Raw genomic sequence first — 17,396 nt, 5'->3', positions numbered from 1 at the left:
GTTTTATTTGGCAGAAAAGCACAGAAAGAAATTCAAAGTTAGATAAGTTGCATAAAATAATTTCAGTTTAAGTGGGGCATTGTTATATCACATCATCATTAAAGTTCATTTATGGTCAGCAAAGTTTACAAAGCAGTGTGCCCCAAAAAGTATGCTACATATTTTTATAGACTGAGCGTTTGGCAGTCCTTTGTAATTTCGCTCTGTGTAGAAAAGCTATGGGGTCTAAAACAATGGGCAGCCAAGTCTGTCAGCAATTCCATCCAAATTGTGAATTCAATTTTGAAGTTGGCAACGCGACGAGGACAACATTTGTGACCGAAAATGAGGCATTCACAGGGCGGAGCAGCCAGGACCAGCCAGGAGCTCACATGATGGTCCTTTTTGCCCCATCATCATCCGCCTCCTGCGACTGAGGGCGTAAAACGAATTTGTAGTAAATTCCTTGGGCGTGCTGCTCCTGCTCCTGCTGCTACGCCACATCTCACCCAGCTGCCCAGGATGCGGCGTCATCTTTTCGTGTGCGTTTTATTGGGACCGAAATTGAATTAGTGCGGCGGCGGGAGCGGAAGCGGTTGCTAGGCAGGAAATTGCCTGAAATCAGGCGCACGTAAGCTTGGGGGGTGTCCCACTTAAACTCAGTCCCAAACCAACCACTCCCCCCTTGCTCCACACACACACAGTAACATTATTGTGTTTCATTAAAAATCCGGCCGATGTCCTGCGTTGGTTTTATGGCATAGCATGTGGGATGCGGGGGTTCGCTGGTTCATTTGCATGCCACGATGTCCGGAGGAGAGCAGCTCCTCCAAATGGCTCTCGTTTCATGTTAATGCATTTGGCACTTAAGCGCCATAGTTTGCGCCATCAAACTAATTAAAAGTTGCTTAAATAATGCGATATTATTTTCGCATTGCCGCCTGCCAGATAGCCAGACTGCCTGACTGACTGCCAGCCTGCAGCTGGCTTCGACTTTCTGGCGCTCTCCTCGGGTCGTTGAGGTCGTTTTGATTGAGCCGCGGCAAATTAAAAGTTCAGCAGCGAAAACTGTCCCCCTTGGACCGTTCAAACTTATCACTAAAAGTGGGGAAAAGTTCCTATCATAAGATAGGAATATCTCTGGCCAAAAGTGGAATGGGGAAAAACATTGCAACTTTTCCTTTTTTAAAGCCATTCCATTAGTTTATAGCTTCGAACTTACTTTATATGTGCCAATTAAAAACGGGTTTGCTATCCTTATTTCATTTATTTAAAAAAGGCTTTCTTCATTGACTGACGATTGATGGAAAAATAATACTTCCGCTAACATCTAAAAGATATTTACACTTATTTTTAAGTTCCCCTTGCGAGTACATTAGGTATTAACATGTGCGTTGAATTCCTGATCAGGCATTATGCAAATCCACCGCATCCAGTTGCCAAACTGCAGTCGACTGCAGTCTGGGAGGGCATAATAAACGCAACTGGTGAGCTCGGAAACATGTGCAAGTAATACGCGTAGCGGAGCGTAAATGAATTTTTCATCCTTCCATTAAAATTTAAGTGCACATTTTCCGGCGCAGCGCACGAGACGCCGCAGCGCCATTAAGCCAAAGGAAGTTGCCAACGGAGAGACGTCCTGCAGATTTCTGTGGCAAGTGGTGGGTTTCATTCAGGTCCTAGCTGGAGCAGTCGAGTTTATCCTTTATGTGGGTTATGGAATTATTTTAAAGAAATATGTAAAACAAAGCTTGATGGAGATGTAAATGAGAACAATGTGCAGAGGTCACATTTCAAATTAAAAACATGAAATTAAACAAATGAAGAGGAATGTTTTGAGATAAATATTACAGGTGAATTTTATGAGTACTCCATATAGACTGTTTCATATATGTTTATATATGTATATGTTTGGTAACTAATTGACTAATTTTTAATCTTACTAATGTTTTAATAGTTTTATGTATATTCGCGATACTAAGATTAATGCTTTTCCCTTTCCTTGCAGATTACATGCAATCGCTGTGCAAGAACCACTTCCTCCAGCAGCTGTACCGAAAGATCGATGGAGCCGTGCTCTGGTCACAGAACGAGCGGAATCTGGACTGCATCATTACCTTCCAGACGCACTCGGTGCTGCAGCGCTTCATGCTCCGCTTCGACATGCTGCAGTTGGACTGCAACGATCACCTGTTGGTTTACGATGGCGCCCACGCCGTCGCCACGCCCAAGGTGAGTACATGGTTTTCAGGGACTTCAATTCCTTTATTCTTGGTGGGGTAATTATGCCGACATTGGCATCTGCCTTTTGGAGAATGTGAAAAACTCGCCTGTGGATGCGATACGTGCCCCGCATTTTTATTAGCAAAATTCCGCATTTGCATATGCAAATCGAAAAGGCAAAGTGAATCTGTTCGGCGGCATTTTACACCCATGACGTTATAGATGAGTAGATTTAAGGAAAATTTTAATAATCAAAGATGTTAGGGGAAGTTTATGAGAACGTAGTTATTGATTCAAGGAAATTGCAAAGCTGGTTTCATTATATTTAATGGCGAAATGTTAAATAAGAAAAAGGCTTTAAGGATTTCTTAGACCAACACTATTATCATAATAATTATAAATTTATATTATCAACTTCAAGGATAGTTCAGTTTGATATACCAAGGTAATTCATTCAAACATAATCTTAACTATCCTTGAATTGGATTCTAGTTTAAAGGTGGTCTTTATAGTTTGCCCACAGAATTCTCGCTGAGAACTATTCAAAGTTGTTTTTTCTCAGTGTACGGATGCACCATCAGCTTATTGATTCGCCTGGAAATGGCTAATCACATGAGTGAGTCACCCAACGCCGTGTGAACAATTAAATTGCGGCAGGAACGCAGTCGGAGTTCCTGCCACATGTGCCTTCTATGTACATGTGTATCGAATTCCTGGGCGGCGGATTCTCGAGGATGGGAAATCTGCGCGGAGCTGTAATTATGTGCATATGCAGGGGGAGGGATTGGATGGATACGAGGAGATGTGTGGATGTGGGCTTAGTGCTACAGTAGATTGAATTATTAGGAACTGAACTGTGAAACAGGCAATTCAAATTTGAATCACTCGTGGCAGAAGGCAGAACGATATGTATGCAAATGCGGATATATATGCTAAGTGAATTAAGTGATGTTGCTTCTCCATTTTCGAAATCAAATAAAAGTCATTGATTCTCCTGCAGCATAGTGTGCAAATCACATTTCGCCCACCATCTATCTCACTTTGTGTCAATAAAAATGAACAGCAGCCCACAGAAATATATAAATATTTATTTATAGATTTTTGATTCGTTTGTTTAAACATCGGAAACACCGATGTGTTTACATGGAGCGGGTAATGTATATTTAATTTGTCCCAGATGGGAAAAGATACCATCCAGGCCATCAGCACGCATATTCATACATATATTTGCATACCTACTTTCATTATGGAATCATTTGCTTTCGCGTAGGTGTGTGTATAAAAACATGAATAGCCTAATATACATGCACTGCGCTAAAAAAAAAAAAGTTGTTGGCCAAATGTGCAGAAAAAACTCATTTTCATATTCTGCATTTTAGCATAACATATTTGTTCGTTTAAAACAAAATATAAAAAATGCTTACAGCTTCAATCACATCCATGTATTCATTGTTTGAAGAGATCATCTCTCAATTCCTTGCTGAGTTTTAGTCTGAGTTACATCTCAGTTTTTGGTAATGTCTTGTCAAAGTTGCGTGGAATTGGCCAGGGAGAACCCAGAACCCATTGATGCATTCCCCTATCGATTACATGCCACATCCCTGGAGCTGCATCCCGGTTAAGCAACGTTTAAGGAATCCAATGTCGCCGCACATCCTTACGTATATGCAAATATGCGCTGGCATCACATGTCGATAGTTAAGGCCAATCATTGCTTAGTTTGCGGCACTCGAAGGCGGTTTGGGTGGATTGGGTGGTCTGCCGGCTATATGAATCCAGTGCAATTTGTTGTGGGTAGAGAGGGGGTAGCAGGCGGAGATCTGGGGGCGTGGCAGCCGCAGCCACCGCATTATCCAGATCACGTTGATGCCTCTGACATTTTAGGTTCAATCCCTGTGGGGCTTCCGCTCAGCCAACATGGGATGCTCCACATACCCGGACACACATGCAGGCATAATTTTGTCGCTGCAACATTTGCAATGATGACAGCCAGCAAGGATGTTGGAAAAGTGGGTGGCTGGGCGGATGGGTGTTTGGCTACCACTGCGGCTGCAATGCGGCAACAGCTTCTGGTGGCGCTGCTTCTTCTGCTGATAGCTCTGTGATTTTATCAGCAACAATTTCCATTTTTCATTCGCCACCACCAGCCCTCACCCCCTTTCCACCCACTCACTGCATTATTTAATGCGGTCTGCGGGGGTAGGTGGGGGTGGTCTTGGGTTGGGTGCAATGGCAAATGCACTGCTCTTGGCTTGTGTGCAATGTGAGCCAAGGAAAGTGGCCACAAATAGAGCGCGCATAAGCCAAATCCTTTATTTGCCAAAGGAAGCTGCGACAGTGGCACTAAAAAATATGCATAAAAAATGTTCAACTAGAAAATTAGAAAAATGCCAGCCAAGGCAGCGCCACGCCCCCCGCCCGCTTTCACTCTCTATCTCTATCTGGATTTTTTCTCTGGGGAAAACCTTGAAAGTGCATGTGCCAAAGCTGAAAACAAAAATGTTTCAGCCGCTTTCTGTCGCCTGTGCGGCGCGCGACCCAATTTCCCATCTGGCTGATGGTTCTAGTGGTGGTTCTCGTGGATCTAGGGCTACTTGTCCGGACTTCGGAGCCAGTGACACTGGGCCACTGCCAAAGCGCTGTCATCTTCCAGGGAAAAGATTGAGTGCAACCAACACTACGGCTGTTCAAATTGGGGGGTGAAAACTATGTTGCTTAAGGGATTTTTCAAAGCACAAAGGCATATCTTAAATAAGTGAAAATATAAGAGTTTCAAATAAATGAAAACACTACGTAGAACATTGAAGACCTTAAAAAAGAAGAACTTTAAAGAAATCCACATTGAGTATACGCCATGTTAGCAACACTGATTTGTTTAAGAATATTACGTATACGCACAGTTGCCTATTTTAACTAAGTAATCTATAGATCATTGCCAATACTAAAAAACGTCTTAATCAATATTTCGCAATGAGCGTAATTTGGACTTCATCTAAATCCAAAGCAGCATATTAAAAATATGGTAAAACTTCCGAAATAAAATTCTTGCAAAAGCTAAAGCTAAGAAGCAAGTCGAAATTGCAACTCAAACGAGGTCGTAAAGGAAAGTAATTCTGTTGGTTTTTGCATCCACAAAATAAGAGCCATCTTCGAACATTATTGAGCAGCACTTGAAGATGCCACATCAATATCGATGGCAACAAAATTAACCTTAATTATGAGGGCTCAGTGCTCGAGATGCCGTGTTCATGTGACAGTTATTATCCATGGAGGAGGACAGTGATTGCCAGCAGGTTCGCTCCACTGAAAGGGAACCCATCGTAAATAAGTTAGCAGGCGAATGGAAGGCCATAAAAGCGAAAGTATCGTAAAATCGTTCTGCCAAATCAGCGACGCCGATGGAAAAGGACCACAACAAGCGAGCTCAACAGGCGCCATCACTCAATGGGCCAGAAACGAGGATGGGAATGGGAACGAGGGATTCGCACGGTGGAATGGGAATGGCAATGGGAATGGACGGGGCCACAACCTTAAATCAAACAAGGTCAGCACGCACGTACGCCTTCATGGCCAAAACAACGAGAATGGATGAGGCACTGAATCACCGGAATCGCCTCATTCGGCCATTAGATGGATGCAGTGCCGCCTGTCAAATGAAGACACTCTAATCGAGCAACAGCGATATTAATTTGTTGCCAGCTACGACTGCAATAAATATATTTGCAGTAATATAATAAATTTATTATAATTTATTTAAGCCATACAGCCAACATTACTCCAACTGGTACCAATTAATTTATAAAAGTTCTTCAACAATGTTAAAGTTAAAGCTCTAAAAATTGAAAAGCAGAGACTTCTTCGCTCATTTCCTTCAGCATCATATTTTTAATAAGCCTGCTAGGATCCTTTCACCTGTTCAGTTGGCATCTAAATGGTTGCGATAAGTACCTCGGCGGATACATATATTTTTCGAGTGACTTGTTTTGCAGTCCCTCTGTGCATATTTGAAGATTCACAAGTTGGGAATCAGACGACTTGCGGTATTTGCTACCTAAGCAGCTTTGTAAGTTGTCTGCCCTTTTCGGTGGGCGGGGGGGCTAGGATCTATGGCCAGGATTTATGAATTCGACTTGAGTTGGGACCACTTTACACCACTTGCTGCCACTTCGGGGGCAGTGGCAAAGTGGCAAAAGTATGTAAATTCGCTCCACGCTGGCCACAGCAAAGGTCAAAAGATCGGGGGGAAACGAATACAATGTTACGAATATGTAAATAGTTTTTGACAAAAGAAGTTGTCACTGCATCAAGTTGGGCGGTGGCCGCAAAAATCCAAAATTAAAATTTTCCAGCACACACACAAAAAGAGGCAAGCAAAAGTTTGCATTTTCGGGGCTGCAACAAAATTAAAATATGCCACAAAGCGCGGCACGTCGAAGATGCAGCAGCACACATGACAGGGGGGCGAGGCACAGGACGAGGCAGGACCAAGACCATGCTGCTGTGTGAAGAAAGGCAGCCACAGCAAAGCCTACAAATGTCGGGGGAGGAGATGCTGGCAGGACGTTGATGAACCCCCAGTGGAACTTTCATGAGCCAAAGCCAACAACATTACAAATTTACACAGCTGCGGGCGGGAGGTGGGCAGGGCGGAGTGGTCGGATTGGGCAGGAGGTCCTGGTGATGAACCAGGCGACGTGACGCATACACGTGCCAAGCGGTGGGGCACCGGGGTGTGGCAAGGACCTCAAAGGAGGCGGCGACATCATCATCATTTTGCACTTTGCGGCAGTGGCAGGGCGCCACTGAGCCTGGGAATGAGGATGCCGATAACGTGACCAACCAGCAGACGACAGTGGAAAAAGTTTGCCAAGCTCTGCAATTTAATTGCGGAATCAAATTAAATGCCTTTTGTGGCTCATCAATGAGGCAATGCAATGTCCTGAGTGTGCGAAAAGTTTGCGAATATTTCGCTGGAAAAAATGTATTTCTTTCACTTGAAAAATTAACATCCTTCAAAGCACAAAATTGCTGTCATATGGTTGTATTATATTATATTACGGACACATAATATGTGGAAAATATATAATAAAATAATATATCCGATTGAAAGTAATCTTCAGTGTGTGTGTGTGTGGCATGCAAATTCCTGGGTGTAAATTGGTCTTAATTTCCATTATGCCACGCAGACTGTTGCACACTTGCATGCGGGCCCAAAAGGCCAGGTGTCGTGGGAGCGGAATGTGATGCCACTCGAGTGCACCTACACCCTCCACCAGCCCACCTCTCATTGTTCCGAATGCAGTGCTCTGTGCAGGTGCATCTGCTGATGGGAAATTAACCACAGAATCAGAGCACATCAATACGTGGCCCGCAGTTTAAGCGGGTTTGCTGCTCTGAATCATGCTGCTGCATCTGCCGGCTGGATGCCAATTCACCGATGGCTTCTGAATGCTCATTCACTGGGAAAAATGATGCTCTAGTTTTCCCTGCTTCTATATATTACATATGATTAAGCTTCAACCTTGATATGCATATGAATTTCTTTCATGCCAAATGGCAAGCTATAAATTAATCATAGGCAAATTCCATAGTTAGTATGGTAAATATTGCTCGTTAGTGTAATTGATGATTAGACAGCAAATACTAATTTGTGGATACCTTGGCTTGCAGATTGACATCTCCTGTCGGAACACAAAGAACACCGTCAACGCGCTCCTGACGCGCACGAACTTTGTGACACTGAAGTACGTGACCGATGGCTGGGGAACGGATGCGAACGGCTTCAAGCTGGTGATTACGTCGGTGAAGGATCCCAGTAAGTGCTGGCGGAGGACGAGTCCTCCATTGCGGTTACCATTGCCATACCCATACCCATACCCATTTCCATTTCCCTACAGAGCACACCTGCAAGGATTTCACCTGCGCCACCCGCGAGTTCTGCATCCATCCCGATCTCCTCTGCGATGGCATCAACCACTGCGGCGACAACTCCGACGAATCCGTGCAGAATCTGTGCCAGAGTGAGTACACTGTTATCCTTAAGCAATTTAAAACAATGCCCTTTAGTTTTGTAAAACAATTTGTTATTATTAACAAAATACACATTAAATTTCTTATTATTAACAAAATATACATTAATTGGTTATTATTTCCTTCTAATTTGCAGATGAGACGAGCAGCACGGTTTTCGGCCTGGACATGACCTGGTTCGTCCTCATTGTCGTGGGTGTCCTGCTCGTCCTGAGTGCGCTCATCGTGGCAGTGGCCATTTGTGTGTGCCGGCGCCAGGATGAGAATGCCGCCAACCAGAACACCGCGCTCCAAGGTGAGTCCTGGTATATGGGATCATTTTCCACTTATATATGACCCTTTCGATTCTCTTTCAGTGCACCATACGGCCGACACGAACGGGTCGTCGAAACATCTGCACTACCACGGCATCAGTGTCGGCGGGACACTGACGCGGGAGCACACCCAACTGCCGACGTCGGGAAACTGGCATCACCCTGCGGGACCATCCGGGTACCACCGCACTCCACACAACTACTTGAAGATGGCCACCAAAGTCCGTCCCATTTGGTGCTTGGCAAATTCCGTCAATTAGGTCAAGATCTTTCCCACAATACCGCCGGGCTCAGCCAGACGAATATCGCCGGAACTGGACATCCCAATGCCAACGCCGTCGGCGCTGCGCAGAAGGACGAGTGGTTCGTCTAGGGCCAGGCAACACTGTGGAAGGACCGATTGACTTGAGCACAATAATCTGTACTTTATTAAGTAAATTTATGGATATTTGCAGAGCATTAAATGAAGTGAGTAGAAGCTTAAGTGATAGTCATTATACCATATGATATACTATGATATTTTATTGGATCAATCCACTTATCTTTCCAGGACTGTAAGACTATAATTAACAACAATTAGTGTGGACATCACCGCGCAGGGTGTATTATATAGAGATCTCTACTCGTACCCAAGCAGAATCTCGAACGCATTGGGCAGAACCTGCCAGTTCTGTCGGATAACCAATGCACTTGTAAATAGTTTATAAATATATCATTTTGATTTGGCTGATCAATACAACAACAAGCTGGCTACACAAGATCCCACAATCCAAATATCCTCGAAAAGGATATGTAATACAGAAGATTTCCCCTCCCTCAATCATAATTTTGTGCAAGTATGTTGGCATTTATTTAGAGAATTACATATGTTTAGATGGCAATTAGATTTGAATTAATGCTCTTCGATTAAACACTTGTGTTAGTTGGCATAGCACGGATTAAGATAACCCAAAGTAATTGTATAACGAATCAGATGTAGTCGCCGATTCAGAGAGGTAAACTAACATTTGAGCGAAACAATCGTAAGCATTTAATTGAATTGTGAACAGAAACCGAAAGAAGTATTAAAGCTCAACAAGGATAACCGATAACTGTCATTAATATACAACTTCCGAATCTTACAAATTTGAGATACACAACTGGCAGTGCTGTTGGCCAGGGCGTTTTTACAGAACTTAAGCTGAACTCTAATCACAAAATGGACACAAGAAGATCAACAAAAACAAGGGATGTACATAAGTAGTCGACAATATACTTACCAAAATAATAATAAATGGAAACTTCGAACGCAACTGTCATCATCTATACAATTTCACCTACCACTCACCATTGTCGTCCACTTGGAAGTCTGCGCTTGCCCGATGATCAGCATCGGATCAACTGGGGATCATCCAGAATCTCCGATAGAAGCAAACATTTCGCCGAGAGACTCATTCCTCATCAAAGAACCGAGAAAACAAACCAATGCTAAACGGAAATATTCTGAGACATTAAGGACAATACAGTGAAATCTTTTGCTTTTGATACAACCAAATTGAGAAGGTGTCGCGGCATGCATTTTAACCTACTGAAGAAGTGTCCGAAATACAATTTTCTACAATCAACCAAATGGAATTCTACACAAAATTGAACAAACTAAAAAAACACCATAAACAGAGTTGAAACATTTTGCTACAAAATCGAATGATAACGATCATATTATTATTATATATTGACGACGATGTGTGTGAGGAAACATGATATGTACGAGTAACTTGAGAAAAAACCAAACTAAAATGCTTCAAAACGATTGTAGTACTTCCCGCCGTTAATATTTTTTTAATATATCGTACATACTACAAATACAGATGCAAGTCTTAATAATAATACTTAAACTAAGAAGCAATAAGTAAGAATTTTCCGCTGCTAAAGTTCGTCTTTCGAAATACTTCCATAGGTCGGGTTAATTTAAAGGTTTAACAGTTTTGTGGCTCCCAAAATTTTCATTTCCCAGATAATAAACGAAATTCAACAATATTTGATCCTTTGCTAAGCCAGAAACAAGAATATCAAATTAAGTAAATAATTTAAAATATAAAAATGAAGAGAGGAGAGCGTTAGGTGTACGTTCAACCTGATCAATGCGATTAAGTCAAATTAAATTAGTTTTGTACTTAGCAGTAACGGAACACCCGAAAACTAAATTAACTAATTAACTTCTAGGCATAAATTGCGCTGAATTTATATCATTTAATTTCACATTTCTTTGGACCCTTCTTTAATTTGACAAACTACAAGCGTCTTATACTATATCATAAATTATAGGAAAATGGTATTATGATAAATTGAATTTTTAACCAAAATTATAAGCAAATTGTATTAGGCGTCAAATTTTAGAAGAGAATGAAAGCCATTGAATAGAAGATATATATGTTATGTGTATGGGCTAAAATCGCATTCATGCATGGCAACAAATGAATCTTAATTACTTAAAAACGATGATAATAAATGATACTAATTAATAACTGAATAACCACAAAGCTAATTTATGCAATACAGGAATATTGAAATACTGAAAAAATTATGCGTGAATAAAACGTTTAGGCAAGATTGTATTGTAATATCTAATCGTAATTGTACTCGTAATCGCATGCCTACTCCCCACTGGTGAAAATCGGTTATAGATCATGTCCGTATATGAGTGTAGTTAAAATATACATATTTACCTTAATACAATTCAATCGGCACGGCAATCGATACCGTGTAGTTTGTAGACCAGGCTGGATCGCGATGATTTGTAAAAGATATGTACGAGTAGTAGGCCAGTTTGGATGGATGGTTGGATGGTTGGGGATGGTGGGGAGAGCTTTTCGTTTCCCAGTGTAAGTGTTACAATGTGTTAAGAATCATTTTCTACCTTCTATTGTCTCTCAATCTCGAAAAGACTTTGCCGCAATTAGTCTAACTCTAATTATTACGAGTATATGTAAATGTATGGTACATGTGTGTATGTACCCAAGTAATAGCAACCGAATATTCCGAAAATGTCATTTTAAAGTCTCCTGCTACATCCACACACGATTCAGATAACTAACGAATCCTTTAAGTTCGATGGCAATCCATGTAAATTAGGTACTTTTCGTGTGGAATGGCCAAGAATTAGTACCCTCGAAGGATAACTATGGGCTTAAAGGCTACTTAAAGCATAGATTGACTAGGTCTAAGCCCGCAGAAGAGCCACGGACAGCAAATCGTAGTGCAAATGTTAGTCAATATCAATAATTTGCCATAGAACCAATGCCGGATTCTTAACTCCTCTAGGGAGTTTTCTCGATTCAGTTCATTTACCGCACGCATTCCAAACACAGAAAGATCACAATTTCTAGATTTATTGCCTTGGGTTAAATACAAACTAAAATGATTGCATACAGCGAGGGAAATAACTGGGAGATCATACTAAACCAAAAAATCGAATGAATGAGCCTAGGGGATCGCGTAAAGTAATGCTTAGCTTTGTGTTAAATTGCTGTTGAATATAAATGTAATTGTACAATGATAATAATTACGATGGCATCAAACACACTCACACACACAGATCATCCACAGAACACACCAGACATCAGAACCATGCAGAAAACAGAACCCAAATCCAAAAGAAACTAATTATATTAAAATAAAGAATATAAAACGTTAAATTCAAGTGTTTCTCTGACTGATGATTAAGGATATAGGACATTACAAGACGTAGGTCTACAAATTCAGTGATTAGCTATCTCTAGCTTCATAGCAGTATCTGCTGCTTAGACGCTGAACTCCTCCGACGATGATGCCTCCGTTTCGGCATAGAGGATCATCTCCAGGTTTCGCATCTTGCGCCTCTTCTCCTGCTTGCGCTTGCAATGGATTTGTGCGAGGCAGTTCAGCGAGGATACTACGAAACAGGTGACCATGATGAGGGCACACAGCTCGAACGCCCGAACCAGGTGGCTGAGGTAGGCCAGGGAATCGGAATTGACTGTTCCATGCATTTGCTGCTTTGTGGACCGCAGCAGTTCCCTGATCATGCGCTGCATTGGTGGTCCCACATAGTGTAGCTTGCCCAGACCGACCACAAACCTATCGACTAGACTCTCGGTTAGGGACGCGATAACGAACAACTGCTGTATGGTGGCCTTCACCAACGCCTTGCCGATCAGGGTGGCCACAAAGAACTTCCAAAAGGGCACCAAAAAGTGTCCGCACGTTACGCCGGCCAGGTCGAACAGAGGATTGGGTATGCTGGCGCAGAATAGTATTCCCAGGAAGCCCACTCTTCGCATCGCCCGTTCCATGAACAGCTTGGCATGGTCGAAAATGCCTAGCTTTCCGCACCTTCGCTTTTCATCTAATAACTTTTGCTCCTCCGCTCCATTCAACTCCTTGCCGGAGAGCCGTGCTCTACGTGTCATAAAGTACGGCGGCAGCTCACCAAGAGCAGTGCCAATGCCCCAGAGTAGCGCCTCCGGACGCACCTTTGCCAAAATTTGCCACACATCTGGGTAATTGCGCTTGTACGGCTCCTGTGGGCAGACCTTCAAGTCCGGATACGGAGGAGAGGGAAAGTCCAGAGTCTGACACTCGTAGGCGGCCAGAGTGACTGCTGCCAGGTGAGGGCCCAGGTAGAGCAGAAAGGTGTGCAGCCCGGTGCCAAACCCCACAGATGAGAGCACGCCCAGGCCAAGCCAGTAAACCGCAAATCCGAACCTCTGCTGGCAGAAAATCACGAAATCTGCATGAGGTCCGGGCAGTAAACAAAACATGCCCAACAGCAGCAGACCGCCCACTAGCCACAGATTCAACAGCTTTGCGGTGAAGGATACCAACAAATGACCGGCCTCCAGGCCACCATACTTCAAAGTCTGTACAGGGCGACGCCAAAGAACCAGGGACTTCCATTCCATCCGATCCTGTACCAGTTCAGCCAATGAAGTGTCTCCTGCTTCAGAGACGTTGCTAGCAGCCATGATTTACTCTATTCCGCACTAGGCACTGATATATATCGTGTTTTGAATCGAGAACGTAGAAGATTTTGATAAGAATATTCACCCATAGCAGCAAAGTCGACTTTGATATTGTTTTTCTTTAATATTACTAAAATAACATTCTGTATTCAGATATTTTCATAATTTTCATAATTGTGTCGAAAGTAAATGGGTATTTTTAGACATATGTTGAGCCTCTGCATTCAATTTACTATATCGTATGTAGAGGTTTTGTCTATGAGAATATATTATGTGGATTTCTTAATCAGTTAAATCTATTGTATTAAAAAGAGTTTTAAGCTGCCAAAGATGCAATGGACCAGCGGGCAAAGGTGTTAGCCTACCCTCGAAGTACTCATTTTTTGTAGCCTCCAAATGCTCATCCTCGGCCCGATATTTATATGTACTGATCTGAGTGATAAAGTTCTCGATTTCCGAATTCTCTTGCGGCCCAATTGTCTCGTCCTTCAAAACGTGCAGCATTTTAGCACTGCATAAAATCATCCGGTTAATAAGAGTTTGCAACTGAATATTATATACTCACATGCTTAAAAATTGGGCTTCATCCAGACGCAAGTTGACCACCATATTTAGAATATACTTCAATGGCAGAAGACGATTCCGTTGACTTGAACTTGTAACCTCCGATCTTCTAATACGCATGTTTCTGATCAAGAGACTAAGCGATTCTTTAAAGATAATATAACGCAGCAGCCAGGAGTCCAAAGCACTGCAGTTCATATCGATCAGTCGAAGATGGGCAGTCAAGGCAATGGAACCCTTCTTGTTCACGTTGGAATCTTTGTAGATATGCAACTGAATTACCGACATATAATGGATATAGCTCTCAATCCGATACTTTATGAAAACATTTATAAGCTCTTCTATCTCGGTGTCCAAAGATTTGATTGAAGACTAGGATTAAACAAACGATAACAAAGTTTTACTTATCATTTTGATTTCATAAAAAAAGAAACTCTTACCATTTTGTATTGCATTAGTAACTTCCATATTCGATTGGTGGGAAGGTCGAATTGATCCGTCTTTATGAGAAGACGAAACATATAGTGCATATCGGCAAAATAAGTATTTGAAGTTAATTCAGGCGGTGATTCACGTGGTGGTGAGGTTAATACTTCCAAAATCTTGTCATATGCAGCGGAGTCCAGGCTTAAATATGGCAGTTGGTTGATGTGCATTATGAGAGTAGAACAAACAAAAAACTTTGATGTTTTTAAGTTTATGTTTTCCCTTCTCAGTTCAGAAACGCAAAAGTCTTGCAGCTGCTTTACCAATGCAGATATCTTGTCGATCATCTCGATGTCCGAATCCTTAAGATCTCCGTGCAAAAGAACCAGCGTGGCAGCCAAACTTTCGGAGCCATAAAGAGCTAAAATTCGAAAACCTTATTCAAGCGTTCATTTCTAATAATCTTCATACCTTACTTATATTTTCATTCAGTGTAGGCATTTCTAGCACAAATTTGGCGAGTGTTTCGTAAATGTCTGCCACATAGCGGACATGAAGCTTATTAACCATTAGGACAGCATGAATGCGCATATAGCTAAAGGCATATTCCTTCAAGAGCTCCTGCATTTCTGGGCTCTCGGGGTCGGTGTTGTTCAGCCGGAGCTGCAATGCAGCTTGTTCATCTCGCAAAGCCCTCGACGTAGTAGTGTGTATCTGAATGTTCCCTGTTGCATCCACAGAGCGCGATATATTCACATAGAGCCTTTGGAACTCAGACTCATTGATGGTGTCATCGTTTAGAAAATTTTCTAGACAGCTGCTCTCCAAGTTTAAAAGCAACTGGAATAGAAGTAATAGATAAGTATTCAATATATAGCTTTTAGAATACTTTTATAGCTTACCTCAGCATCACACTCTGCTACTGAGTCAAAATCGATCAAATCATAAATACCGTAGATCAGTGGTCGAGTTCCATTTTGTTTTGATGAGGCCTTCAAAATCCGAGGCCAGACTCGCAGTAATTCGTTGACCTGGTCACGAGCCACAGGCAGGGAGGTATACTCTACCATATGCATTTCAAAGATAATGCTTGCACATTGCGCAGCAATAAGACTCAATTCCATACGAACATTCCGAGCAGTGAGCACGCGGGCGTAGAAGTCGAACTCCTGTAGCGCGGGAAAATACTGAATGAGCGTCTTTAGATAGCGCGTCAGTTCATTTCGAAACTGTTCGTAGGTGATATTTTTTCTGGGATTTTGCGGGATCTTCACGTAGGTCTCCAGAATGTGCTGTTCTATTTCCTGTTCTTGGTGCTGTCGCTGGGATAGTGTAATATATACCTTGGCTGCCATAGAAGCAACAGTCGCCGACGAAACTGACATTCGCAGGACAAGATGAAGGAGCTCCTCGTGGAAACGTTTTGTGAAGCACTCTGCACTGGCTACATTTCTACAACGAAGATTCAGTTCATGTAAACAGATCATATATAATTAAAGAATATTTTATGATTATATGGAATATGATCGCATACCTCTGAAGAGTCATCAAATACTTCAGAGTGGCCAAGAGCAAGGGTTTGGAATTGCTGTCCTTGAGGGTTTCAAACTGTAGCACAACATATTTCACAGTAATCAGTTCATTGGTAAAGCAACGCAAATGATGACTGTGTTGTGGGCTTTCGGCAAACTTCCTAATCATTGACTCCAAGAACTCGTAAGCTTTAATATAGCAATCCTCGTCGGACATCTATTAAAATAAAATATTTAATGGATTTACTGATAAAAATAATGGAGCAAGTATTACCACAACCGTCAGGATGCAATATACAAAATCCAACGCGGATTTCTCGGGGCCACAGAAAGTTTTGTAGTGCTTCCGGAAAATGTCCAGCATGGGCGGAACCACCACATCGCAGGTTTCCTGATAGCTAGTCGGTCATCAATATAACCAGGAATGTCAATATTAATTTATATTAGCTTATAAATTTATTTTACTTACAAAATGCCATAGCGAACGTCCACGGCGAGCGCTAGGCAAATTCCCTTGAAGCCCGAAAAGTTTTCATATTTGGGCAGCAATTTGGCCAGTCCGCCAAGGATGCTGAAAGCTGGAAAAGGTATTCGAGTGGGAAGACAGCACAGCTATATGGAATTGGACTCTATGATAACTATACAACCTACACATTCTGGCTAGCGGTTCGCAGATATATCTATCCACGGAGGTGCTGTTGCTGAGCTGCATGTTCCTGTACATCGCCTGCACCACCTTGATCCACTTCAGAATCAGATTGAGGTAGCAGGGTATCGGCTGGGTGAGCTGATCGAACTTGGTGCCCTGGGAATCTTTGGCCAGCAGTTCGCCGACTTGGGCCAGCAAACGGGGCAGGCGATCCAGGAACTTATCCAATTCGGTCATAACCAGTGGCACCGGATCGAAGATATAGTTGGGATTGGCATCGCGATAAGGATGATCTTGCGTCTGGCTGAAGGCATGGACGCTCACGTTGAAGTTGAGGCCCAGGACGCGGAAGCACTGGCCCACAAACTGGTGTGACACCTTCACAATCCAGTTATCTGGGTCAGAGGTCACGGCCTGCAGAAAGGCAATGGCGAATTCCCTGGCCACTGTCTATATTCCACATTTAGTCAACGGAAAAGCATAAAACAGCATAATCCCACATACTTACTTCCGTGTTACCAACTGTCGAAATGGCGCTTACAAATTCCATTTTAAAACGGTTACTTAAACTGACGCCAAGTTTTAAAAACTTTCTTGCAATAAGCGTCCGTTTTGTTTTGATAAGTGCCAGTGTTGAAAATGGTATCAAAATCGATCGATGAGCTTGATCAATGGATATCGACTAATTTTTGGCGCCCAA

The 17,396-nt window shown here is 42.5% G+C and overlaps 3 protein-coding genes across 4 annotated transcripts in view; 1 reads left to right on the top strand and 2 right to left on the bottom strand.

The window, feature by feature from the left end:
- LOC117140571 overlaps nucleotides 1-10,190 on the top strand; it is a 30,403-nt gene extending 20,213 nt beyond the window's left edge. For both annotated transcript variants that reach the window (XM_033303571.1, XM_033303570.1), the window contains exons 3-8: nucleotides 1,988-2,211; nucleotides 7,873-8,017; nucleotides 8,100-8,222; nucleotides 8,369-8,527; nucleotides 8,589-9,014; nucleotides 9,097-10,190. In XM_033303571.1, the coding sequence (XP_033159462.1) occupies nucleotides 1,988-2,211; nucleotides 7,873-8,017; nucleotides 8,100-8,222; nucleotides 8,369-8,527; nucleotides 8,589-8,806 (869 nt within the window). In that variant the 3' untranslated portion in view covers nucleotides 8,807-9,014; nucleotides 9,097-10,190. The remainder of the gene's footprint in view (nucleotides 1-1,987; nucleotides 2,212-7,872; nucleotides 8,018-8,099; nucleotides 8,223-8,368; nucleotides 8,528-8,588; nucleotides 9,015-9,096) is intronic.
- Nucleotides 10,191-12,237: 2,047 nt separating this feature from the next.
- LOC117140570 (vacuole membrane protein 1) lies at nucleotides 12,238-13,616 on the bottom strand. Its single transcript, XM_033303569.1, has one exon. It carries the CDS (start codon nucleotides 13,526-13,528, stop codon nucleotides 12,326-12,328), a length of 1,203 nt encoding a protein of 400 aa, XP_033159460.1. The 5' UTR covers nucleotides 13,529-13,616; the 3' UTR covers nucleotides 12,238-12,325.
- Nucleotides 13,617-13,673: 57 nt separating this feature from the next.
- LOC117141417 lies at nucleotides 13,674-17,280 on the bottom strand. The gene is made up of 10 exons (XM_033304844.1): nucleotides 17,205-17,280; nucleotides 16,699-17,146; nucleotides 16,517-16,625; nucleotides 16,322-16,445; nucleotides 16,050-16,264; nucleotides 15,418-15,967; nucleotides 14,992-15,355; nucleotides 14,530-14,936; nucleotides 14,091-14,461; nucleotides 13,674-14,036 (listed from the first exon to the last, which is right to left on the bottom strand). The coding sequence occupies exons 1-10, from the start codon at nucleotides 17,244-17,246 to the stop codon at nucleotides 13,808-13,810; spliced, it is 2,859 nt and encodes a 952-aa protein (XP_033160735.1). The 5' UTR covers nucleotides 17,247-17,280; the 3' UTR covers nucleotides 13,674-13,807.
- Between the last annotated feature and the right edge of the window lie 116 nt (nucleotides 17,281-17,396).

Source organism: Drosophila mauritiana, chromosome 3L (assembly GCF_004382145.1).
Source record: "Drosophila mauritiana strain mau12 chromosome 3L, ASM438214v1, whole genome shotgun sequence".
NCBI classification, from domain to species: domain Eukaryota; kingdom Metazoa; phylum Arthropoda; class Insecta; order Diptera; family Drosophilidae; genus Drosophila; species Drosophila mauritiana.
The sequence above is the reverse complement of the archived record's forward strand: the minus strand, read 5'-3'. Positions and strand labels throughout refer to the sequence as shown.